This window comes from Giraffa tippelskirchi, chromosome 8 (assembly GCF_054371585.1).
Source record: "Giraffa tippelskirchi isolate mGirTip1 chromosome 8, T2T-mGirTip1v1.2.pri, whole genome shotgun sequence".
Lineage (NCBI taxonomy): Eukaryota > Metazoa > Chordata > Mammalia > Artiodactyla > Giraffidae > Giraffa > Giraffa tippelskirchi.
The window spans coordinates 127816732-127842169 of record NC_137282.1 but is presented as its reverse complement, the minus strand read 5'-3'; the positions used below and the strand labels follow the sequence as shown (position 1 = coordinate 127842169).

The following is a 25438-nucleotide window of genomic DNA, read 5'->3' as shown; positions in this document are numbered from 1 at the left end:
ATCAACCACAGACAATGAACTAGACTGCAGGATGTATCATTCCCAGCATTTCGCTTCTGAATGAGGGAAGGAAACAGATGTTGTCTTACAGGCAGAACGTTCTACAGGCCTAAATAATTTTACAGATTATTTCCCTTGAGGCAGGGAATAGCCATACCTCTCCTTTCATTCACCAAAGCAATCCTTGCACTGTTGAAAATGCTAAGTTGCATGTACTAACCAAATTCTAAACCACCTTCTTCTTTCCAGTACCTTGGTCTGCTCCAATTCTTTGTCCTTGGCTTGAATGATTGCTTCAAAGTTCTTCTTGCTGCGACTTAGCTCTTCCATCAGAGCCCGATACTGCAGAAACACAGCAGATACATACTCAAGATGCATAGCACTATATTGTTCCCTTCAGCCACCATGCCTGTCCCTCCCTCTGTCAGCAGCTTTGGTTCAAGAGATTAATGGATTGGGCAATTTCAAAAATAACGTTTTTGTTTCTTCAGGACATCCCAGTTACATGCTGCTTTTTTTTTTTCAGGGAAAGGAGCAGATAGGGAGGGAAGCCATCAAAAATATTAATCCCTCTGGAAATAACCCAACCTTCATGGTCATCCAAAGCTAATGAAGAACTTCCAGAAAGTCTGACTTTGTGGGTTTGGCTTGGGGTCCAGGGATGTGCATTTAAAAAAAAATTTTATTGGAGTATAGTTGATTTATAATGTTGTGTTACCTTCTGCTATACAGCAAAGTGAATCAGTTATACATATATATGGGATGTGCATTTTTTAAAAAGCCACCTAAGTGACTCCCAGAACCAATGCTGAAGAACTAGTAACTAACTCTAAGGCTACCCAGCACTGGGAGCAGCTTTTAAGAAATCATCAGGGATATACAGGATTCAGGAAAACTAGATAACTGCTTTCATTGAAATTAAAAAAAAAGACCTTTAACTTATTTACTCTATAGATCACATACTATGTGCTGATAAGGCAACATCACCTGAACCCTGCCTTGGTATTCTGGAAACTGGCATGCCCAAGAGCTAATGGCTCATTTACCATGACTCACTGCCTACATCAAATGTCAAGTTCCACTTCTACGAAACCTAATTTCTGAGCTCCCTAATACTTAAGTATATATTTTAAATTTCATTTCAGATCCTTTTTTAAAGAAGGTGGTTAAGTGTTCTGAAAAGATATTACTCAAGAAATACATTTTAAAATAAGTGGGCTCAAAAAAAAAGGGGCAGTTATATCAGAAGTCCTTGGTATTCACCTTGACTACTAATTAGATGCCTGTGCCTTAACTTTCCCATCTATAAAATGGGAAAACAGGTGCCCCTCCTACATCAGGGTTAGTAAGAAAAAACAAAGACATACATGAGAGCACTCAAGAAAGTTTTAAAATCTCTATGTAAAGGCAAGTTGTTATAATTATAGGTCTGGAAAATGAAAAAGAACAGCTTCAGAAGGACCATCAAGTGGAACAAAAAACCACCATGTTTCATTTGAGAGTGGTAAGTCCCCAGGTATGTTGTCAGAGAACCATGACCTGAAAGTATCCCATTTTAGGTTAATGAAGGGAGACGGGCCAAGGGCCTCATGCTAAATGATAGTGTTTTCCAGTCTGTCTCAGAAGAGTGTAAGGTGTTGGGGGTGCAGGGTACTTAATGACCCTTCAAGGATTTTTAAGAGCAGAACCTTCCTCTTTTCCAGTCAATTTCAAAATGATATCTGAATATTAATTTAATAATCCTCTAAATGGGAAACATGCCCACCCTCCCAACCTAGAAAATACACAAGCTTAGAAAATAAAATTCCAGAAAGATTGAATTTTTCACCTAATTCTTCCCAAGGCTGTTTGTGAACCCAAGAAAATCAAAGTGGGCAAACTCCCAAGCATGCAGGAATATGTGACTGTTAGCACTGTGAGAAGGTTGACAGATAGGTAAGCAGTAAAAGAACCAAAGGATAAATTCGAAACAAATTCTAACCCGACTGCTCATTTTTCTCAAGAAGATATGAACACTAACCTCCTGACTTAAACTACTAATCATCACACATAATTGACAGAAGACAAAGCAGGTTTTTAAGATGCAAAAGAACTCATTAAAAAATAAACAGAGCAAGGTACTAAAGTTAAATTAAATAAGTAACAGGCAATCTTCTAGGATAATTTTATTCCTGTGAGTCTTGCCCGTTTAGTAAATTGATATGTTTCAGTAGCTGGTAAACTGCAAATTCTCAACCTAACCTAAAATGTTTAATTGGAACGTTCTCGAATGGTTTCAGAATGGCTTCAGCTCAGGAATAGTGAGGTAATGGAGGCATTGCATGCCCTAGTGGCCAAGTCACGGCTCGCAATTTCCCTCTGCTGCCCTCACCTTTCTGAATGTGCAGCCATTCTCCCAGAGAGCCTCCTAATTGCTACAGGCTCTGTTTCATCTTCACTAGAGCATCTCATGCTCAGATGAAGATGTAAGCTTTCACGCTGAGGTCTGGCATGTCTGTGAGGTTCCAAATCTCAGACCTTATGGTGTGAGCTGCTGCCACCTGCTCTGTCTACAGACTGGAGATGCTGCAGAGGGGTGTGCTAAGTAGCAGAGGGAGCCAGTGGGCACATGAAGCCTGGCTGCCCCCAACTCTGTCGCCCACTATAATCTCAGGACAATAGCAAGACATAAGTCACCTCCTGCAGAGCCTGGGCCAACTGCTGCTTCAGGTCCTCTTCTCCTTCTTCTTTCTCCAAACCCTGCAAAGCCAAAAACAAAATGGAAGGCTTCCCTGTAGAAAGGGGGGGAAGGGGCAAAATACAGTAACAAGCAGAGCTGACCTGATAGCAGAAGCATCTGGAAACAACAGGGGGCAGGGAGGGAGTGGAAAATCTCCCATTCCACTTCAAGCTGTTGGCAGTAAGGGATTTAAGCAGAGTTAAACTGCTCAAACACTGCACATCTCAGGGCTGCCACCTTCTAGTCACAACTCAGGGTGTTCTGGAGAAACTCTGGATTAATACTCCAAGTCCCCTTCACTGGCTAATGCTGTGACTCAAAAGGATGAAAACAAGAGTTTCTGCATCACCAAGTATCTAAACTGAAATACAATCTCCTGGGCTGGTACTCACAGCTCCGCCGTGTTTCCTTCCTCAGTTCTGGCCACTCTGTCTCTCACTCCAAGTCTTCACCACCTCTGGCCCATAAGCTGTTCCTCCTCTGCCTGCCTTGGCTGCATTTCCTCCAAGGGCCCCTCGGGTGTGGAAATCTTCCACATCATCACTCCCCTACACCCAGCACCCTCCACGAGAACCTCTGGGTCCTTCCCTCCTTAAGAATTACCTATCTGCTTAATACACCAACTGGAAACTGTTCTCTAATTTAAATCTATAGACTTTTGAAACCATATTGTGATTATTCTGTGTGTATCTTGTCTCTTCAACAAGATCTATTCCTTAATGACAAAAACCATTTATTAAGCATCTTTATAACCACCCAGACCCAAGTATTGTGCCAGGCAACCTGGGTGCTCAAAAAATATTCTGTGTGGGAATTCCCTGGCTGTCCAATTGTTAGGACTCTGCACTCTCACTGCTGAAGACCTGGGTTCAATCCCTAGTCAGGAAACTAAGATCCCACAAGCTGCACAGTGAACCCCTCCCCTCTCCTTTCCACCCCCCCTAAAAAAAAATCTGTGTGAAATAACAAGGGTTTGATGAGCTTCTGAGCAAGCAGCAAGGGTAGGATAAATTCTTAGGGCTTGGTGACAGAGGAAAATGCAGCTAATAATAAAGGACTAGATACACCTCACTATGAGCAATTTATAGATGACCCTCTCATTCCTAGAGAAATTCCCTAAACGAGTCCTTTTTGCCTTTCTTTACCCTTTTAGTAAGGAAAAAGATTTTACAGCTAGCTACATCTTGAAGCATGCCCAGAGCAGCCACAAATATTATTTAACAGTAATTCTTGTTATTGAACACATAAGCATTTAAAGAGAGTTCTTCTCTGGTGAAGGTGTCATACACTAAATATGTAGAGACAAACCTCCCTCTATTAATTTCAAGAACCAGTCCAGGCTGGAAAAGGGCAGCAAAAAAGTACACATCAACGAGCAATGTACACCCTGAGACAGACCTACTTAATCCATGGCCTTTGCCAAGACCATCAGTTCAAGGGGATGGCAGAGCTTAGATGAAATCTATAAATTGTTCAGAAATAAGCCAACACAAGTGGTTGTTTCTTACCCTGAGCAAAAGAAAGGAAAGATAAAAGTTTATTCACTTCAATCCTGATTGGCCCTTCTTAGTTCTAAGTCAACAACGGGGAATTCTTGACATTCAGTCTTACCTGAGGAAGTGGGTGGGAGCAAATCATGTGGTTCTGGCCAGATGGGAACTGACATTTTGAGCAGAACCAGGATTAGCCCTAGCCGAGAAGCTCTGTGCAAGAGCTTATCACCTAAACAAATGACTCAGGGATGCAGACACATTTACTCTCACCTTGACACATCTAAGACATCATTATTTTATCTACTGAAGAGGTAGATATCCTATGGAAGGTAGCACTCAACCCAGCAACTGAGTGATGGTGCACCTGCCCCCTCCCGTGTTGGCTACTCAGGACAGAAATAAACCTTTTTGCCTTTCTAGCCTCCCACTTCCTAGGTTAGCTACAAAGCTAACAAGTAACAGGTAAATCAAGGGCAGAGTAACCAGCTGACCTCTACCTGCCTTGGGTACAGGAATTTGGCCTTGACCTCAGAGCAGAGGAAGATTACTCATGAAAACAACTAATGCTTTCATTGGGGGTGTACTGTAATTTGGGGGTATCTTGACCTTCATCCAGCCTCTCTCTAAATTTACCTCAGCTCTGAGATGCCTCAGCTTTTACAACCTCACGCATCTTGGCTGGTTCTGCCAGAGCCCTTCCCCCATGTTGGCAACCCAACTCTGGCTCCTGACCTGATCATCATGCAGACCTCAAAGTTTTCCGATCACATTACATCTCCTGTCCCTGGCACTAAACATACGGTCCCTGATCTAGAAACAGGGAGCTCTGGTCACAGGCTCACAAAGGGCCTGCCCACCCCAAGGTGCATCGTGTCCTTCCCTCCTGTGTGGTACCTGGAGACGCTGCTGCTCTTCCTGGATGGTCTTCTCCAGCTGCTCCACTCTGGCCTGCTGTTGGGCCTGCTCTGCACACAGCTGGGACTGTAAATCCTGCAGTTCCCGCTCCATTTTCACAATCTTCTTTGAATTCCCTTTTTTGGTCTGCTTTTTCACATTCAGAACAGCTACCTGTTTTTCCTGCATCTGTGTTTTCAGCATTAGAATCCTGGACATGGTTACCTTAAACAGTTCTAAGTTGCTCTGAGATGCTGAAGGATTTGAGGCTTTCTTCTTCTTACGATGAAGCTCTATAACTTTTCCAGGGCCTGGGTTAACATGAGCCTCTGTGGTCTTCCCACTTGGCTCAAAAGAAGTCAACTCAGGATCCAAATATTCAGAAGGTTGACTGGCCACTTCACCCTTCCCATGTGACTTCACTGGCTGACCAGGTTCACAAGACAATTTACTTATTTTGGATTTCAAATTTGAGGGGCCTTCAGCTCCAGAACCCTCTAATTCATCCAAACTAAATTTCCTTTTAGTTCTCAAGCCCTTATTTTTTTCCATCATCTGGTCACTTTTGGGGGGAAGACAAGGATAAATCCTCTCCCAATCTTCTTCGGTAACTTCATATTCATACTCTGCTTTCTCCTTATTTTCCAGAGGTACCCCAAGCTGGATGTGATCTCCTTTATGGATACAATAGACCTTTAAAGGTTCTAGACGTTCTCTGTTCAGCCAGACACCATTCAGACTCTGGGGAAAGGGAAAGAAAGACAAAATAAGCTTCATGATTTTCCTCCTCTTAATGGAACTTTTCTCCTGCTGCTGCAAAACCTTCTGTCTTTTTAGGAAGAAAACCCTTGAGAACAAATAGAAAGAAAAGAAAGGTTCATAAACCACCATTCTTAGAAACAGGATTCTTCAAATAGTGCTTTGACTTATTACCTATATGACATTCATGTCTTCAGAGAACTGCCTGTATAATAGGCAGGAATCACATTATTACTGGAGGATGAATTTACTCAAATAAATGCAGTAGCATTAAAAGAAACTGAAATCAAATAGCTCTATTGACACAAACTAGGGGCAAAGGGCCAAGACTGGAAAAACTGCTATTAGTAAAGGAAGTAGCATTCTAATGATGAGGTTCCAAGAAAGTCATGCAGGCACTATCTCTGGATGTGTGTGACCCCTGAGCACATTGGTGAATTGAAAAAACACTGCCCAGAACTCACAAACCAAGAAAGAAAGTACCGACACTTAGCACTGTGGTCAAATTGAAGGTGGGATCTGACCCAAATAACAGTCCCAGAGAGGAGACCCAGGTTTGATTCCTGAGTCAGGAAGATCCCCTGGAGAAGGGAATGGTTACCTACTCTAGTATTCTTGCCTGGAGAACTGCATGGACAGAGGAGCCTGGCAGGCTACAGTTCATGGGGTTGCAAAGAGTTGGACACAACTGAGCAACTAACACTTTCACTTTCAATGGGTAACAGAACATAGAGGTTAACAGCCAGAGCTCTGGATTTATACAAACTTAGGTTTATGGCTCAAAAGAACCGCCTTGGGCTTCTTAATTGCATGGCCTTCAGCAATTTACTCTTTGTATCTCAGTTCTGTCTGTAAAATAGTACAGTTCCTATCTCATACTGCTCCTGTGAGGAATGACTGAGATAATTCATGCAAAACACTTAGCACAGTGACTCGCATATAACAAATGCTCAATATGTACTTTTGTGGTTTAAATCATAGTGTGGAGATTAAGAGCATGGGCCCTGAAGTCAGGCTGCATGGGTTTGTAATCTGGCTCCATTACTTTACAGTTGCATGACTCAGGCAAGTTTCTTAACTTCTCTAGGCCCCAGTTGCCACATCTATCAAGTGGAAGATAATAACGGTCTCCCTCATGGTGTTTATGTGGATTTAATGAGATAACATATGTAATATACTTAGAAAAGTACCTGGCACATGGTAAGCATTATGTAAGAGTATATGCAAGTGCTCACTACTATTTTCTGGCTCAGCTGATTTATCAACAAGCACTTCAACCCTATGCTCAGCATCTTGCAAGGTAAACATACCAAGTGCAAAAGCAGAGATATGAAAACAACTTTTAGCAGCTGACTGTGGAAAGAAAAACACAAGGGCATATTTAAGCAAATGTGGGATTACACAGAACAGCCTATAAATGCAAAGGAATATCATGTAGAGCTGAGTTAGCTAAGAGATGTTAAGTGGGGATGACAGGTCCTAAAATAGACTTGAAGCAAATGCAGGATTTAAAGTTTAAAGAGACAAGTGGGCATTTTAACCCATATCAAGGACTTAACTTTGGGGGACAGGCTGGAGATGAAATTCACATCTAAACTGGGACTAAAGGTTATATTTATTAACAAAGGAGAGGAATGAAGACCAGAAGAAGAGTCAATTTGAAATTATACAAAGGAAAACAGCCTCAGGGAAAGCAATATGACACAGGTGGCCACCTAATGCCAACATTTAAGAAAAACTCAAAGGCAAAGACAAGGTTAATAAATAAAGAAGGTTACAGGAGTAGCCTAAGACGAGAGAAAGCAAGGATTCCCTAAAAAGTGGGGGCAAACTCTTAAGACCTTTGGCAGCCCTCCACTAGATCCTCTGCATTAACTTGCCTGCTTCAAAGCCCTTTAGGTCTGAAAAATAAGCTTTCAAAATTTTCTGATCACATTTTATCCTTGGATCCCTCTGTTTACCCATTAATCACTCCTTGGTGACACCTAGTGGTATAATTTGGACCAAAGGCCCAAATCGGGTTTGTTCACAAAGAGACTATAGAAAAGATGAAAACACCACAGCTATATAGAACAATCAAGTACTGCCCAGGATATGATCTCAAACTCAATGGTTTAAATAAATCAAACTCCTGTCAACACTTTTTTGATGCTGGTTTTCATAATCACCAGTTTGAACAATGTCAGCAGCAGCAAAGTAATAACCAAAGAAAAGCCTGCCCAATGTCTGAGTCATCAATGGAATAAGGGTAGAATAATCCTCAGCCCCTTAAATGCTAATTACTTCACTTGATGCTCAATCTCTGTCTAGAGTTTTAATCAGCTGTTGAGAACAGTGGAAACCCAAAGCCAATGTTTCTGTGCAGTTCCCTAGATGATTTTTGTAGCTCATAAATGGTTCTCAGCCCTAACTGTATAGAGTGAAATCACCTGGAAATGTTTAGAACAAATAGCAGTGCCTGAGTCTCATCCTCAGACTGAATTAATTGGTCTGAGATGGGAACTAGGCATCAGGATTTCTAAAGCCAGGTTTAGACACAAACACCGTGTAGAATCATATCAAGACACAAGGCACCATTGCAGTCAACCCTTCGCCCATTCCCAGGCATCTATCTACTCATACGGTCTCTCTCTACTCTACATAGGTTTGCCTTTTCCAAATGTTGTATAAGTGGAATCATACACAGTATGTACCCTTTGGAGTCTGGCTTCTTTGGCTTAGCATGATGATTCTGAGATGTGTCCACTTGGTTGCATTACGGTAGTTTGGTATTTTTATTGCTGAGTAGTAGTCCAGGGTCGGAGAAGGCAATGGCATCCCACTCCAGTCCTCTTGCCTGGAAAATCCCATGGACGGAGGAGCCTGGTAGGCTGTAGTCCATGGGGTCTTAAAGAGTCAGACACGACTGAGCAACTTCACTTTCACTTTTCACTTAAATGTATTGGAGAAGGAAATGGCAACCCACTCCAGTGTTCTTGCCTGGAGAATCCCAGGGACAGAGGAGCCCGGTAGGCTGCCATCTCTGGGGTTGCACAGAGTTGGACACGACTGAAGCGACTTAGCAGTGGCAGCAGTCCAGGGTACGGGTGTACGAGCTTGTTTCTCCATTCCCTAGTTGTTTCCTCCAGTTTTTGGTGATTATTAATAAAGCCACTAGAAACATTCAGGTACAAGTTTTTGTGAGAACTTAAGTCCCTATTAATTTGGGATAAATACCTAGAAATAGAATCACTGGTTAAGTGACTGTTTAACTGAAAGAAACTGCCAAACTGTTTTTCAAAGTGGTGGTACTATTTTGTTTTCTCACCTGCAGTGTTTGAGAGTTCCAGTTACTCTGCATGCTCATCAGCACTTAGTAATGTATTATTTTAGCATTTCTAATAGGTGTTCAGTTCAGTTGCTCAGTCATGTCCGACTCTTTGCGACCCCATGAACTGCAGCACCCCAGGCCTCCCTGTCCATCACCAACTCCCAGAGTCTACCCAGACCCATGTCCATTGAGTCGGTGATGCCATCCAACCATCTCATCCTCTGTCGTCCCCTTCTCCTCCCGCCTTCAATCTTTCCCAGCATCAGGGTCTTTTCAAATGAGTCAGCTCTTCGCATCAGGTGGCCAAAGTACTGGAGTGTCAGCTTCAGCATCAGTCCTTCCAACGAATATTCATGACTGATTTCCTTTAGGATGGACTGGTTTGATCTCCTTGCAGTCCAAGGGACTCTCAAGAGTCTTCTCCAACACCACAGTTCAAAAGCATCAATTCTGCGGTGCTCAGCTTTCTTTACAGTCCAACTCTCACATCCACACATGACCACTGGAAAAACCATAGCCTTGACTAGATGGACCTTTGTCGGCAAAGTAACGTCTCTGCTTTTTAATATGCTGTCTAGGTTGGCCATAGCTTTTCTTCCAAGGAGCAAGCATCTTTTAACTTCAAGGCTGCAGTCACCATCTGCAGTGATTTTGGAGCCCAAGAAAATAAAGTCTGTCACTGTTTTCATTGTTTCTCCATCTATTTGCCATGAAGTGATGGGACCAGATGCCATGATCTTAGTTTTTAAAATGTTGAGTTTTAAGCCAGCTTTTTCACTCTCCTCTTTCATTTTCATCAAGAGGCTCTTTAGTTCCTCTTTGCTTTCTGCCATAAGTGTGGTGTCATCTGCATATCTGATGTTATTGATATTTCTCCTGGCAGTCTTGATTCCAGCTTGTGCTTCATCCAGCCTGGCATTTTGCATGATGTACTCTGCATATAAGTTAAATAAGCAGGGTGACAATATACAGCCTTGACGTGCTCCTTTCCCAATTTGGAACCAGTCTATTGTTCCACGTCTGGTTCAAACTGTTGCTTCCTGATCTGCATACAGATTTCTCAGGAGACAGGTCAGGTGGTCTGGTATTCCCATCTCTTTCAGAATTTTCCACAGTTTGTTGTGATCCACACAGTCAAAGGCTTTAGCTTAGTCAATAAAGCAGAAGTAGATGTTTTCTGGAACTCTCTTGCATCAAAAAATTGCTTTTTTGATGATCCAACGGATGTTGGCAATTTGACCTCTGGTTCTGCTGCCTTTTCTAAATCCAGCTTGAATATCTGAAGTTCACGGTTCACGTACTATTGAAGCCTGTCTTAGAGAATTTTGAGCATTACTTTGCTGGCGTGTGAGATAAGTGCAATCGTGCAGTAGTTTGAACATTCTTTGGGATTGGAATGAAAACTGACCTTTCCCAGTCCTGTGGCCACTGCTGAGTTTTCCAGATTTGCTGGCATAATTGAGTGCAGCACTTTAATAGCATTATCTTTTAGGATGTGAAATAAGCTGAACTGGGACTCCATCACCTCCACTAGCTTTGTTCGTAGAGATGCTTCCTAAGGCCCACTTGACTTTGCATTCCAGGATGTCTGGCTCTAGATAAGTGATCACACCATCGTGGTTATCTAGGTTATGAGATCTTTTTTGCATAGAAAGAGCAAGACCCAGCTGAGCAAGACCCAGTTTTTCTCACTGCCAGTCCCTCCCATGAGGAAGCTTACACAAGCCTCTCAGCCTCATCCACCAGAGGGCAGACAGAAGAAAGATGAACCACAATCCAGCAGAAGCTAGAATGAAAACCACATCACAGAAAGTTAATCAGAATAAAAAAAACAGAGGGCTATGCTCCAGATGAAGGGACAATACAAAACCTCAGAAAAACAACTAAATGAAGTGGAGATTAGGCAACCTTCCAGAAAAAGAATTCAGAAGAGTGATAGTGAAGATCATCCAGGATCTTGGAAAAAGAACAGAGAAGATGCAAGTAATGTTTACCAAAGACCTAGAAAAACTAAAAAAACAAGCAAACAGAGATGAACAATACATTAGAAGGAATCAATAGCAGAATAACTGAGGCAGAAGAATGGATAAGTGACCTGGTGGTCACTTACGGATGTCTCACATCCATAAGACAGAATGGTGGAAATCACTGCTGCAGAACAGAATATAGAAAAAAGAATGAAGAAAAATGAAGACAGCCTAAGAGACCTGTGTAAATGAAAAGTGAAACTGTTAGTTGCTCAGAGACCCCCGGGACAACATTAAAAGCAACAACATTTTCATTATAGAGATCCCAAAAAAAGAGAGAGAGAAAAGACCAAAAAAAATATTTTAAAAGATAATAGCTGAAAATTTCCCTAACATGGGAAAAGAAATAGTCAACCAAGTCCAGGAAGCATAAAGAGTCCCAGGCAGGATAAACCCAAGGAGGAACACACCAAGACACACAGTAATCAAACTGACAAAAATTAAAGATAAAGATAAAATATTAAAAGCAACAAGGGGAAAATGACAAATAACAGACAAGGGAACTCCCCATCAGGTTATCAGCTGATTTTCTCAAAGAAACCCTACAAGCCAGAAGGGAATGGCATGATATATTTAAAGTGGTGAAAAGGAAGAACCTACAACCAAGAATACTCTACCCAGCCAGACTCTTGTTCAGGGAGAACCTAAACACAAAAATAATACTTTACCCAGCAAGACTCTCATTCAGATTTGAAAGAGAAAGAAAAAGCTTTGCAGAGAAACAAAAGTTAAAGAGAATTCAGCACAACCAAACCAGCTTTATTTGCTACAAATGCTAAATGAACTTCTCCAGGCAAGAGTCACAAGACAGGGAAAAGACCTACACAAAATAAACCTGAAACAATTAAGAAAATGGTAATAGGATCCTACATATTTGAAATTACCTTAAGTGTAAATGAATTAAATGCACCAACCAAAAGACACAGACTGGCTGAGCAGATGAAAACATGTGCATGTACGCACTTCCACTTACCATATCACTCTGCTTGACCCCCCAAATTGCATGTAATTATTTTAACATTGTTAGGTTAATCATGTTATCATTGCAACTTGCGACTGTAATTATCTTTAATTTTTTGTCTGGCTACTGATTGTGAAAACTGATAAATATCTTAAACTATTGTAAAAAAGAAAAGGATAGTGAAGCAAACAAAAGTGAAAATGACAGGGCCCCTCAAAATATTCATGTTCATCATTTCATAATATCCATCACAGCTTTACTCCACAATCTGAAAAGGAGAAAATATAAAACAAACATCTTTTCCCAAGAAAAGAAAGAAAAGAATATTCCATAGTTTATTTATCCATTCTACTGTTGAAAGATATTTGGGTTGCTTCCCTGGGAGTGAAAATATTGTGTGTGTGTGTGTCTGTGTGTGTGTTTATGTGTATGTCAGAGCTTCCCAGATGGCTCAGTGGTAAAGAATCCACCCGCCAATGGGTTCAGTCTCTGGGATGGGAAGATCCCCTGGAGAAGGAAATGACAACCCATTCCAGTCTTGCCTGGGAAATCCCACGGACAGAGGAGCCTGGGGGCTGCAATCCATGGGGTCACAAGAGTAGAACACTACACAACAACAATGTATGTATGCATGTGTATACACATATATACACACACAACTTTAATAAATAATGACAAATAATTTTCCAAAATAGTTATACCTATTTACATTTCTATCAAAAGACTACCTGGCTCCATACCCGTATAAATATATGGCATCATTAAAATGTGATTATAGTCACTCTGACTACAGGGTGTGTCATGGTATTCCATCATGTATTTCACAGATCATTAATGACGCTGAACAATGTTTCATGGATACCGAACAATCAGAAAGAATCTTTTGTGAAGTGCCTGGTTCTTGCCCATTGTTAAAACTGGTTATCTTTCTTTTTCTTATTGATTTGTAGTTCTGTATACATACTTTGGCCACCTCATGTGAAGAGTTGACTCATTGGAAAAGACCCTAATGCTGGGAGGGATTGGGGGCAGGAGAAGGGAACAACAGAGGATGAGACGGTTGGATGGCATCACCGACTCGATGGACATGGGTTTGGGTAAACTCCGGGAGTTGGTAATGGACAGGGAGGCCTGGCGTGCTGCGATTCATGGGGTCGCAAAGAGTCGGACACGACTGAGCGACTGAACTGAACTGATACATCCAGTGGCTCAGATGGTAAAGAATCTGCCTGCAATGCAGGAGACCTGGGTTCAATCCCTGGGTTGGGAAGATCCCCTGGAGGAGGGCATGGCAACCCACTCCAGTATTCTTGCCTGGAGAATCCCCATGGACAGAGGAGTCTAGTGGGCTGCAGTCCATGGGGTTGCAAAGAGTTGGACACAACTGATAATGAAGCGCGTGCACACACACACCCCCATTCAAGTATAAGCCCTCCACTGATTATATCTTTAGCAAGTATCTTCCACTTTGAGCATGCTTTCACTCTCTTAATGATTTATTTTGGTGAAAGGAAATTCTTAATTTTAATGTGATATCATTAAAAAAGTATTTTTAAAAGTATTTTTAAAAAGTATCCCATGTATGGGCAAAATTGGAAACAGTTGAGAACCACTGCTCTAGCTGCTGGGAGGCAGAAAGCTGAATTGCCGCAAGCAGCAAGGTTTGTTCAGACTCTAGTGATCATCTCTAAGGTCCCCTTTCCAGTGCCAATTTCTATTCTGCTCACAGCGCCTTGCCAAGAGTGCCGAAACAATTTCCTTAGCATTTATGCTCTCCTTCAACACCATGCCAACTCAACTTAATCCTAGTGCAGGAAGATACTTTCTCCAACAGCTTAAATCTAGCAGTTTTATGCATGCAAAATGAGGCTGCTGGGCAGGCCAGCAGGATACTTGTGATACTATGAATTATAATAAGAAATATATATTTGGTATTCATCCCCATTTCTAGCAGTTTCTAAAACCCTTGAAATTTCCTAAGTGGTAAGAGAGATCAAGGTATCCTTTGTTATGTTAATGAGGTGACTTTTGGAATGCCCCAGGGTCACCTATGAGTTCTGGCTGCCAGGAGAACCAATCTGGTGACTGGAGGGCTGGAACTCTCAGTCTGTCTTAGTTAGCATCAGATTTCAGTCCCACCCCTCAAGCCATAGGAGGGGAGAGAGGCTAGAGGTTGACCATCACTGGCCAGTGATTCAATCAATTACACATATGTAATAAAGTCTCTATAAAAACCCAAAAGGATGGGGTTTGAGCATGGAAGCTCTGTGTCTTTTCCCATATACAATCCTAAAGGAAATCAGTCCTGAATATTCATGGAAGGACTGATGTTGAAGCTCCAATACTTTGGCCACCTGATGCAAAGAACTGACTCATTGGAAAAGACCCTGATGCTGGTAAAGATGGAAGGTGGGAGAAGGGGACGACAGAGGATGAGATGGTTGGATGGCATCACAGACTCGATGGACATAAGTTTGAGTAAGCTCCAAGAGTTGGTGATGGACAGGGAAGCCTGGTGTGCTGCAGTCCATGGGGTCACAAAGAGTCAGACACAACCGAGCGACTGAACTGCACTGATGCATCTTGCATCTTTTTCATGAGGATGTTCACCTGTATCCCTGACCATATCCTTTTACAATAAACCGGTAAATGTAAGAAAATGTAAGAAAATGTATTCCTGAGTTGTGAATCATTCTCAAGCTGATTGATTAAATCCAAAATGGGAGGTGGGCATGGGAACCTCTGATTTAGCCAGTCAGCCAGAAGTACAGGTTAAAACCTGGACTTGCAATTGGCACCCTAAGTTCAAGGACAGGGTCCTTGGAACCTCCATCGTATAGCCAGTCGGAAGCACAGATGTTAACCTGGGGTTGTGACTGGTATCTGAAGTGGAAGGCAGTCTTGTAGGACTAAGCCCTCTACCTGTAGAATCTGATGCTATCTCAGGTAGATAGATGGGGGGCGGGGAGGGGACTCCCCCACACCTGTTGGAATTGGTCTCAGAATCATCTTAACACCCTTCCTTCTAATAGGTATCTTTAAAATCCTTTCAACCAGAGCAGTGCAAAGTGGTGTCAAAAGACATTTCGAACTTCCTAATCCTTAACTGGTTACAGTGTAGAATTTCTCTCACTTCACAGTCTATCTTTTCACTGTAGGTACAAATTTCACATATGCACTTTTGGTACTTCCTAATTGCTGGGTCTATACATTATTTCAACTTCCTTAGTATTTGTGGTTTTCAAATTTGTTTCAAGAAAAAAAAAAAAACTTTAATGAAATCTTCCTTAGAGCACTAATACATAAAACATGTTGAAAGTGAGGGATGGGGTTTGCCCTGAGGGAAAGGAGTGGGAAAGAGAAGGAGCAAGTGTAGCCAGCTCGGTTCTTCCCGTTTCCCATGCCTTGAATCACAGGTATACCCTAGAATCTTCATCAGATTCCCAAGGTCTCTGGACCTCTGACTCACAAGAGACCAAATTCCCTAGTAACTTAGTCTAGTTTCTGGAACAGGACCTATTGCCCCAACATAGGTGTTCCTTTGTTGTTCAGTAGCTAAGTCATGTTTGACTCTTTTGTGACCCCATGGATTGCAGCCCCCAGGATCCTCTGTCTGTGGGATTTCCCAGGCAAGAATACTGTAATGGGTTACCATTTCCTTCTCCAGGGGATTTTCCTGACCCAGGGATCGAACCCTCATCTCCTGCACTGGCAGGTGATTTTTTACCACTGAGCCACCAGGGAAGCCCAGATGTTCCTTACAAAGTAACTTATTTTGGCATAATCTAACCTCTGGCAGCATAGAGAAATAGTCATCTCTGGGGAAGACAAGTGAGTAGCTATGGTAGAAGAAATATTTTTTTAATATTTTAATTTTGTACCATGTATTACCTTTGGGGAGGAAAAAAATCCTAACCTAAAAATAAATAGGCAGGAGGGACACGCAAGAGGGAGGGAATATACATATACCTATGATTGATTCACATTGATATATGGCAGAAACCAACACAATACTGTAAAGCAATTATCCTCCAATTAAAAATAAATCAATTTAAAAAAATCCAATAAAAGTAACTAGGCTTCTGTGGATTACTGTACCTTGTTGTCCATAATTGTCCACTGACCCTCAGCATTCTGCTTCAAAATACAGTGGTTTCGGGAAATCATCAGAGGGCAGATTTTTGATACCAACTGGTATGTAACACCAAATCCTCGCCCTACAGTCACCTAGGAAGATAATAACAAAGTAAAGACACAATCAGCCACTGCACTGAAAAAGGAGGTCCTTTACCATCTTGTCAACCAGCAGTATCCACAAGTCTTGACTTACGAAACCAGACTCCCACGAAACCCAAATAGATCGTTGGCCATCTCCTCCCTCATTTGCCACTGGAGCCACTGAGTAGAAAAAGCCAAAAAGCTGTGACAAGAGATGGTTGAACAGAGTTAGCCATGGAGTACTAGGGTTGGTAATGAGAGTCAATTCCTAGGCAGGTTGATAAGAAGTCGGGGTCCCTAAGGAGGAGAAAGGGGTCTGGGGCTCTTGAAGCAGAGACAGGGGTCTAGGGTTCTTAAGGAGGAGGAAAGGACAAACATTTTTTTCCCCCTACATTCCTTAGTCTTAGTCACATAAAACATTTTTTCCTTTAAGCCCAGAACTGATGATTACACAACAAACAACTCAGTTTAAACTCTGCACTAAGGATTATAGAACAACAATGTATTCTGCTTGAGGACAGTTTCTCCTTCCTGAAAACCTTCTGGCTAATCCTGTTATCTTAAACTGTAAATTATGGGAGTGGGTCTAGTAAGATCTTTATAACCTTGAAACATTCTTTTGATTTATTGTAATAACTAATTAAAAAGTATATAACTCCCTTGCTAACACTAGGGAGGGGGGCATTCTCTGCCCCCTTCTGATGTCTACGTCAGAAGCTTTCCTGTCCCTTTTCACTTTAATAAAACTCTGCTGTACAAAAACTCTTGAGTGATCAAACGTGGTCCCTGGTCCGGAAGTTAAATCTTCGGATTCTGAAAGGCCACTTGTAGGATGGAGGGTTCCTTTCTACACACCCCTGTCAACTCGTCTTAAACACTGCCAACAACTATAGCTTCTATACAAGACAGTCTCTCCAATTTTTAATGGCTCTGACTTGGCCTCTTTCTTCCTATAAATTCCAGTCTTTGGCCCAGGCTCTGCTCTGGGCACCACCAGAAAAATCTCCAATCCCCCCTTTTCACATGGCAGCTATAAAGTATCTATCGAATCTTCCCTTTTCTTGACCCTGTGTTTCCAATTACTTCGACCTAACTCCATGGCATAGGTTTGAGTCTTTTTGCCATCCTATGGGTCTGTGAAGAGACCCCTGGTTTATTTTTATTCTTGGATGCCACAGCAAGAAAAATAAACCTAATTTTTATTACATAGCCGGATGCAAGTATCACTTTCCCAGTCCTAGATATTATCACTGGAGCATATAAAATGCATTAGCTTTCATAGCAGATATATCGCACTGTCAACGTATCCTTAGGCTTAGGAATAATTAAATTTCTTGGTCTAACCCTCCCCTGAAAGAAAGAAAGAAAGCTGAGCACCAAAGAATTGATGCTTTTGAACTGTGGTGTTGGAGAAGATTCAAGAGTCCCTTGGACTGCAAGATCAAACCAGTCAATCCTAAAGGAAATCAGTCCTGAGTATTCATGGAAGGACTGATGCTGAAACTCCAATACTTTGGCCACCTGATTTGAAGAACTGACTCATTGGAAAAGACCTTGATGCTGGAAAAGATTGAAGACAGGAGGAGAAGGGGACCACAGAGGATGAGACGGTTGGATGGCATCACTGACTTGATGGACACGAGTTTGAGCAAGCTCTGGGAGTTGGTGATGGACAGGGAAGCCTGGCATGCTGCAGTCCATGGGGTCGAAAAGAGTTGGACATGACTGAGCGACTGAACTGAATCCTCCCCTAAGAATTTGTATGCTAAATCATCTCTTTTCTATCCTATATTTGACTAGTTGGCAAATCTGGATTCCAGTGCAGGACCAATTGATTCCTATTAAATTTCATCTTGTTAGTTCAGCCTATTATGAGCTTGTCAAGACCTTTCTGAATTTTTCATCTGCCATCAGACATACTCAGTGTCTCTTCCAGCTTTGAGTCACCCACCAAATTGATATGATGCTCTCTGTACCTTCATTCAAGACACAGATAAAAAGATCAAAATAGGCTGCAACCAAAGGCAAAGCTCTCAGGACAGCCTAGTAAACATTCTACCACACAATTTAGCAATCATCTTCAACAGTTATAGTTCAACCAAAAGATGAGAAAGTTCTTATTTTCCATCTTATCCATAAGGACAGGTTGCAATGAAGTCCCATTTCACATCTAACATATTTTTTTTGACAAACCAGTCAAGTTCATAATAACCCTGTGAAGGAAGGAAATAAGATTCTTCTGGAATCCAGATCACAGAATTCACTTTTTCTTGTTGGTGCACAAGTCACCTCTTTAATGATCTATAACCCCAACCTTACCTGGAAATATTAAGCCAAATAGTCTGTTGTTTTCTATAAGCTGTCCCTTTTGTTCCTCTTGAAATTCTTTCAAAATCATGCCTGTCCTCAGTTCCTCAAAAACCACCACAGCTCTCTGCCCCAATCTATTCCTCCCCCCAAACTCTCATCTCAGTAACTCACACTACCACCCAACCCACTGCTTAGCCCTAAACCCAGGAGCCATCCACGTCCCTCATCCGGATCCACATTCAAATCATCAGCAAAATCTACTGGCTGTAATTCAAATATGCCCTAGATCTATTCACTTCTCTCTATCAGTGGCCACTATCTTAATCCAAACCACACTGCTTCCTCTAGTTATGCTGTTTTTTGCTCCTGTGCTAGCCCCTATTCTTTACACAGTAGCTGCTGCTAAGTCGCTTCAATCGTGTCCGACTCTGCGTGACCCCATAGACGGCAGCCCAACAGGCTCCCCCGTCCCTGGGATTCTCCAGGCAAGAACACTGGAGTGGGTTGCCATTTCCTTCTCCAATGCATGAAAGTGAAACGTGAAAGTGAAGTCGCTCAGTCGTCTCCGACTCCTAGCGACCCCATGGACTGCAGCCTACCAGGCTCCTCCATCCATGGGATTTTCCAGGCAAGAGTACCGGAGTGGGGTGCCATTGCCTTCTCCGTACACAGTAGCTAGAGTAGTAATATAAAAACCTTACACCAGGTCTTCCCCTTTCTTAAAATTCTCTAATAATCCAAACTTCCTTCCACAGTCTCTAAGGCCCTTAGTGTCCTACTCCCTCTCTCTTCAGTGTATCTCACATCATGGTTAGAAACACTGACTTCTACCTGAGGGTACTTCACCTGTCTCCTCTGATTAGAACATTCTTCTTTCAGACATCTGCATGGGCTCCTTCCCATGTTTCAAGTTTCAGCTCCTCAGAGGCCTACCCTGATTACCTGATCTAAAGTTGCTGCCTGCTGTCTCCCTCACCATTGCATTCCTTCACATTATTAGCATGTGCTCACCACAATCCAAAATTACTTTGCTTGTTTCATTTATTTTTGTCTACTTTTATGTATTTTTCTAAATTTATATTTAGAATTTAAATTTCATGAGCAGGGACCTCATCCATCTTGTGTACCACAGTATTTCTGTACTCCTTAGAGCCTCTTTCTGCTCAGTAAATATCTGTAAATAAATGCAAGAATAAAGAGATTTTGCTTATGAGTCCTCCTGGATTCCAGGAGATGGGTGTTTTTTAGGTCAGAAGTTGGAAAATGGGTTATTACCACTGGAAACCAAGGAGCAGCAGCCAGGAACCTTACAATCTGACTTGTTTGCCTTTAAAATGTAGTGATCACCTCGACCAAAATCCTGAGTCTGAAGTTTCTCAATGCTTTGACAGTTTGCCAGAAATTAATTATAGAAGTTCCTCTGAATACACATATCCTTTAAAAATGGAATGTTAAGGATTTATCTGTCATCCAAATTCAGTAGGAATTTCCATTTAGGTAGCCTTATTTCTAGAAAGAAAGTATTCAATATTCCACTTTAATATTTGAGGGGAGACAGGCTGCCATTATGGGTAGCCTGGAGAAAATAATACAAAAAAGGGAATAATGAGAGCTTTTTCTGAAATTGCCTACGAACTCTGAATCCAGGAAAGGAAGGAAACACTTTTTTGTCTTTCCCTTCACTATCTGGTCCTAGAATATATCCTGATATACTGATAATTCATCTACACCATGGTTAGAGTCTGCGAATATCCCATCATCATTCATAACATAACAACAAACTATCCACTATGGCTATGGGTTGTTTCCATTTACAGAGTTGTGCCAGTCTCTTCACTTACTGACAGTATTAGTCTACAAGTTAATCCTGTTCTTACCCACCTTTACTAATGCTTTCCTCCTAGACACAACTCGCTCATGCGTGTATGCTAAGTTGCTTCAGTTGTGTCCAACTCTGCAACCCTATGGGCTGTAGCCTACCAGGCTCCTCTGTCCGTGGGATTCTCCAGTAAGAATACTGGCATGGGTTGCCATGCCCTCCTCCAGGGGATCTCCCCAACCCAGGGATCAAACCAGTGTCTCCTGCAACTCCTGCATTGCAGGCAGATACACTGAGCCACCGGAGCCCAGGCATGTCTCCTACTGCATCCCAAATGACCATCAACTCCTCTCAGATGATCCTTTCCCTTTTAACAACTCTCTTAGGGCTTTCCTGGTGGCTCAGCTGATAAAGAATCTGCCTGTAATGTGGGAAACCTGGGTTCAATCCCTGCGTTGGGAAGATCCCCTGAAGAAGGGAATGGTTACCCACTACAGTATTCTGGCCTGGAGAATTCCATGGACTATAGTCCATGGGGTCACAAAGAGCTGGACACGACTGAGTGCCTTTCACTTTCACTAGGGCAAAGAGCTTCGTGAAAACCAAATACAAGAGAAGAAAAAAAGAAAAATGAAGATACTGTAGTTTTACCCAAAGGCGTAGATATTTATAGGGCCTGGGAACTAGCTAATTTGCAATAAATCTATCTGTTTTTCTACCAAGCTCTCTGGATTGGTTTAAGAAACTTAAACACACCCATTCAGGCAGACAATTTGCTACAGTATTTCCTTCAGTGAAATGAGAGGAATTTTCATTATTACGGCTGAGACTTTGGGGGAACTGGGAAGGCAAGAAACTGACCTTACTCTGCTGTTGTAACTAAATGGTATCAGCATACCTCCTAAAATTTTGTGTGCATCATCTTGTGCTATGGTTTGGAGACTGTTACAATTAGCAAGACATCACGTCTTGGCTTGGACTCAAGCTCTGCTCATACACACTGTATGCTGTGTACGAACCACATCTTAAGATCTGACCTTGCAGATGGCCAGGCCTATGAGGAGAGTCCCATTAGAGATAGCCTCACAAAAAAGTATCCAATAGTTTAAAATATGTATAGGAGCACTTTATAGTCCCCTTGCCCTTGCTGCAGAGGCTTTAACTCTTTCTGCCTGCACCCTCCCCAAGACTCTCAGTGCTACCAAGCTATTCAGAAGCAATGAATTAATGCATCACAACTAAAATTTTTTTTTTTATGAGGGGGAGGTTGGGTGGGCTGTGCAGCATGTGGAATCTTAGTTTCCCAACCAGGGATGGAACCCGTGCCCCATGCATTGGAAGGGCAGAGTGTTAACCACTGGAGTGTCAGGGAAGTCCCCATGGCAACTGAGTCTTAAAGAATGAATTAACATGACTACTAAATTCCTTACAGGGTTGTGTGTGGGTGTGGTACACGTGCAGGGCTTGCATTAAGTGATGTATGTGAAAATTTGGCCCTATAGAAAATAAGGCAGAGTTACTATTATGCAGGTGTTAGTATCATCATTTGTTAAACTTCGCAAAAGTAGGGACTTCCCTGGTGGTCCAGTGGTTAAGAATCTGCCTTGCAATGCAGGGGATGTGGGTTTGATCCCTGGTAGAGGAACTAAGATCCCACATGCTGTGGAGCAACTAAGCCTGCACACCACAACTACAGAGCCCACATGCCACAGTGAAAGATCCTGCATGATGCAGTGAAGATCCTGCATGCCATAACTAAGATCAAATAAATTAATTAATTAAAAAAAAAAAACTTCCTCAAAGTATATGCTTTTGTAAAGGGCCATGCAGGGAAGGTCAATGCTCTCAAACTGAAAGAAAGAATGCCTAATGTGGACTTTTAGGCACTGATAACATGGGTGGAAGAGAGATCTGGGGGCACAGGTATCTTCCTGGTGTTCTTCAATTCACAGCATACAAGTAATCCTTCATAATCACCAAATCTAGCAACATTTAAGGCTGAACTTGAATCCCTCCTCTGACTGTTCTTAGGATGTTGTTGTTCAGTCACTAAATCATGTCTCTCTCTTTGTGATCCCATGAACTACAGCGTGCCAGGCTTCCCTGTCCTTCACCATCTCCTGGAATTTGCTCAAACTCATATCGATCGAGTTAGTAATGCTATCCAACCATCTCACCCTCTGTCACTCCTCCTCCTGCCCTCAATCTTTCCCAGCATCAGGGTCTTTTCTAAGGAGTAAGTTCTTTTGCATCAGGTGGCCAACGTATTGGAGCTTCAGCATCAGTCCTTCTAATGAATGCTCAGGGTTGACTTCCTTTAGGATTGACTGGTTTGATCTTGCAGTCCAAGGGACTCTCAAAAGTCTTCTCCAGCACCACAATTTGAAAGCATCAACTCTATGGCGCTCAGCCTACTTTATGATCCAACTCTCACATCTGTACATGACTACTGGAAAAACCATAGCTTTAACTGTATGGACCTTTCTGGCAAAGTGATGTCCCTGCTTTTTAAGACGCTGTCTAGGTTTGTCACAGCATTCTTTCCAAGGAGCAAGTGTCTTTCAATTTCATGGTTGCAGTCACAATCCGCAGTGATTTTGGAGCCCAAGAAAATAAAATGTGTCAATGTTTCCACCTTATCTCTATCTACTTGCCATGAAGTGACGGCACTGGATGCCATGATCTTAGTTTTTTGAATGCTGAGTTTTAAGCCAGTTTTTTCACTCTCCTCTTCACTTTCATCAAGAGGCTCTTTAGTTTCTCTTCATTTTCTGCCATTAGAGTGGTATCATCTGCATATCTGAGGTTGTTATTTCTCCTAGCAAACTTGATTTTAGCTTGTGATTCATCCAGCCCAGCATTTTGCATGATGTACTCTGCATATAAGTTAAATAAGCAAGGTGATAATATACAGCCTTGATGTACTACTTTCCCAATTTTGAACCAGTCTGTTGTTTCATGTCAGGTTCTAACTGTTGCTTCTAGACCTGCACACAGGATTCTCAAGAGACAGGTAAGGTGGTCTGGTATTTCCATCTCTTTAAGTATTTCCCACAGTTCATTGTGATCCACACAGTCAAAGGCTTTAGTGTAGTCAATGAATCAGAAGTAGATGTTTTTCTGGAATTCCATTGTTTTCTCTATGATCCAACAGATGCTGGAAATTTGACTCTGGATCCTCTGCCTTTTCTAAATTTACCTTGTACATCTGGAAGTTCTTGGTTCATGCACTGCTGAAGGATTTTGAGCATTATCTTGCTAGCATGTGAAATGAGTGCAACTGTACAGTAGTTTGAACATTCTCTGGCATTGTCCTTTGGGACTGGAATGAAAACTAACCTTTTCCAGTCCTGTGGTGGCTGCTGACTTTTCCAAATTTGCTGACATATTGAGTGCAGCACTTTCACATCATCTCCTCTTAGGATTTGAAATAGTTCAGCTGGAACTCTGTAACCTCTACTGGCTTTGTTTGTAGTAATGCTTCCTAATGCCCACTTGACTTCACACCCCAGTATGTCTGGCTCTAGGTTAGTGACCACACAATGGTGTGGTTATCCGGGTCATTAAGATCTTTTTTGTATAGCTGTTCTGTGCATTCTTGCCACCTCTTCTTAATCTCTTCTGCTTCTGTTAGGTACTTACTGTTTCTGTCCTTTATCATGCCCATCCTTGCATGAAATGTTCTCCTTGATATTTTCAATTTTCTTGAGGAGATCTCTAATTTTTCCGATTCTATTGTTTTCCTCTATTTCTTTGCACTGATCACTTAAGAAGGCTTTCTTATCTTTCCTTGCTATTCTCTGGAACTCCACATTCAGTTAGGTGTTTGTTTCCCTTTCTCCCTTGCCTTTTGGTTCTCTCCTTTTCTCACCTATTTGTAAAGCCTCCTCAAACAACCTTGCTGCCTTCTTTTTCTTAATACTAAATAAACCACAGCTTGGCACTTGATTAGCACCTGCATGGATGTTCTCAAACTGCTTCATTGTATAAAATCCTCCTTTCCCCATTCAAGCAGTAAACTCTTTGAGAGTAGAAGTCATTATTTATCCCTCTCTTACTACACCAAACAATGTAAGTACTCAATAAATACCCAAGAGACTAAATTGAGATTACCTAACTTACAGGAAAAATTTAATTAAACATACAAAATTACCTAAAGACTTCTTTGTCCTTCACACAAATGTTTCCAAAACCAAAACAGTTCCCAGTCACCCCCAAATGGTCCCTGATCTAGCCATCCTTTCCAAGTAGACTGCATTCTCTCTTCCCTCTTTTCCATCATCTGTAAAACCACCACCCCAGTCCTAGCGGCCCCCAACTGAAACCGTGCCTCATCTCTAAAGTGTTTTTGTTTTGCATTTATGACAGCATTAGAGAACGTCATAAACGGTCTCTGGAGAGAATTCTCATACTTCTGAAGCCCTACCCCAACTCAGGAGGTGCCAATGGGGCAGTACCGAGACTCACAGGAGAATTGTGGCCCACATCAAAGCGCCAATTCTCCTCATGAACTGGAAAAGAAAAAGACACTTTTACGTTAAAGCCTGGGTATTTTAAGGGATACTACCCCAAACTCGCAATCGTTTTCAAAATAAACTTGAGAAAGTTTCCTCTTTCCGCCCGGGGGAACCTCAGACCCCGGGCGGTCCCATGACTCTTGCAAGTCCTGGCAGCTCCACCTCCCAGTTTCGCCACCCGGGCGGGCGCCGCCGCGCTCCATGAAACCCACAGTCCTTTCCCCTCGAAACCCCAGCAGTCCTCACAGCCTCTATGCTCACCACTCGCTCTGCCCCTCGACCAGGCTCCTTCCCGCAACCCAGACACCTGGCCCAGCTCGCCCCTCGGGCCTAGGGCGCTGTCCAAGGGGCCATCTTTTCTCCCGCACGGCCCTACTTCCCCCGGACACCTCCCACCTGAGGACCTCACGC

General features: G+C 42.3%; 1 protein-coding gene across 32 annotated transcripts in view; it reads right to left on the bottom strand.

The window, feature by feature from the left end:
• RNF8 (ring finger protein 8) overlaps nt 1–25438 on the bottom strand; it is a 66497-nt gene that overhangs the window by 40662 nt on the left and 397 nt on the right. For 13 of the 32 annotated variants that reach the window (XR_014062200.1, XR_014062201.1, XR_014062202.1 and 10 more), the window contains exons 2-5: nt 16262–16390; nt 5107–5847; nt 2677–2739; nt 253–342 (exon numbers count right to left, since the gene is read on the bottom strand). Coding sequence is in view for 23 of the 32 variants with exons in the window: in XM_081520536.1 (XP_081376662.1) it covers nt 253–342; nt 2677–2739; nt 5107–5847; nt 16262–16390 (1023 nt within the window). In the remaining 9 variants the exon portion in view is untranslated. Of the gene's footprint in view, nt 1–235; nt 343–2676; nt 2740–5106; nt 5848–16261; nt 16391–16493; nt 16584–18700; nt 19866–24663; nt 24831–24936; nt 25022–25438 lie in introns of those variants that run through there. The other 19 variants (XR_014062204.1, XR_014062206.1, XR_014062205.1 and 16 more) reach the window with 6 other exon arrangements.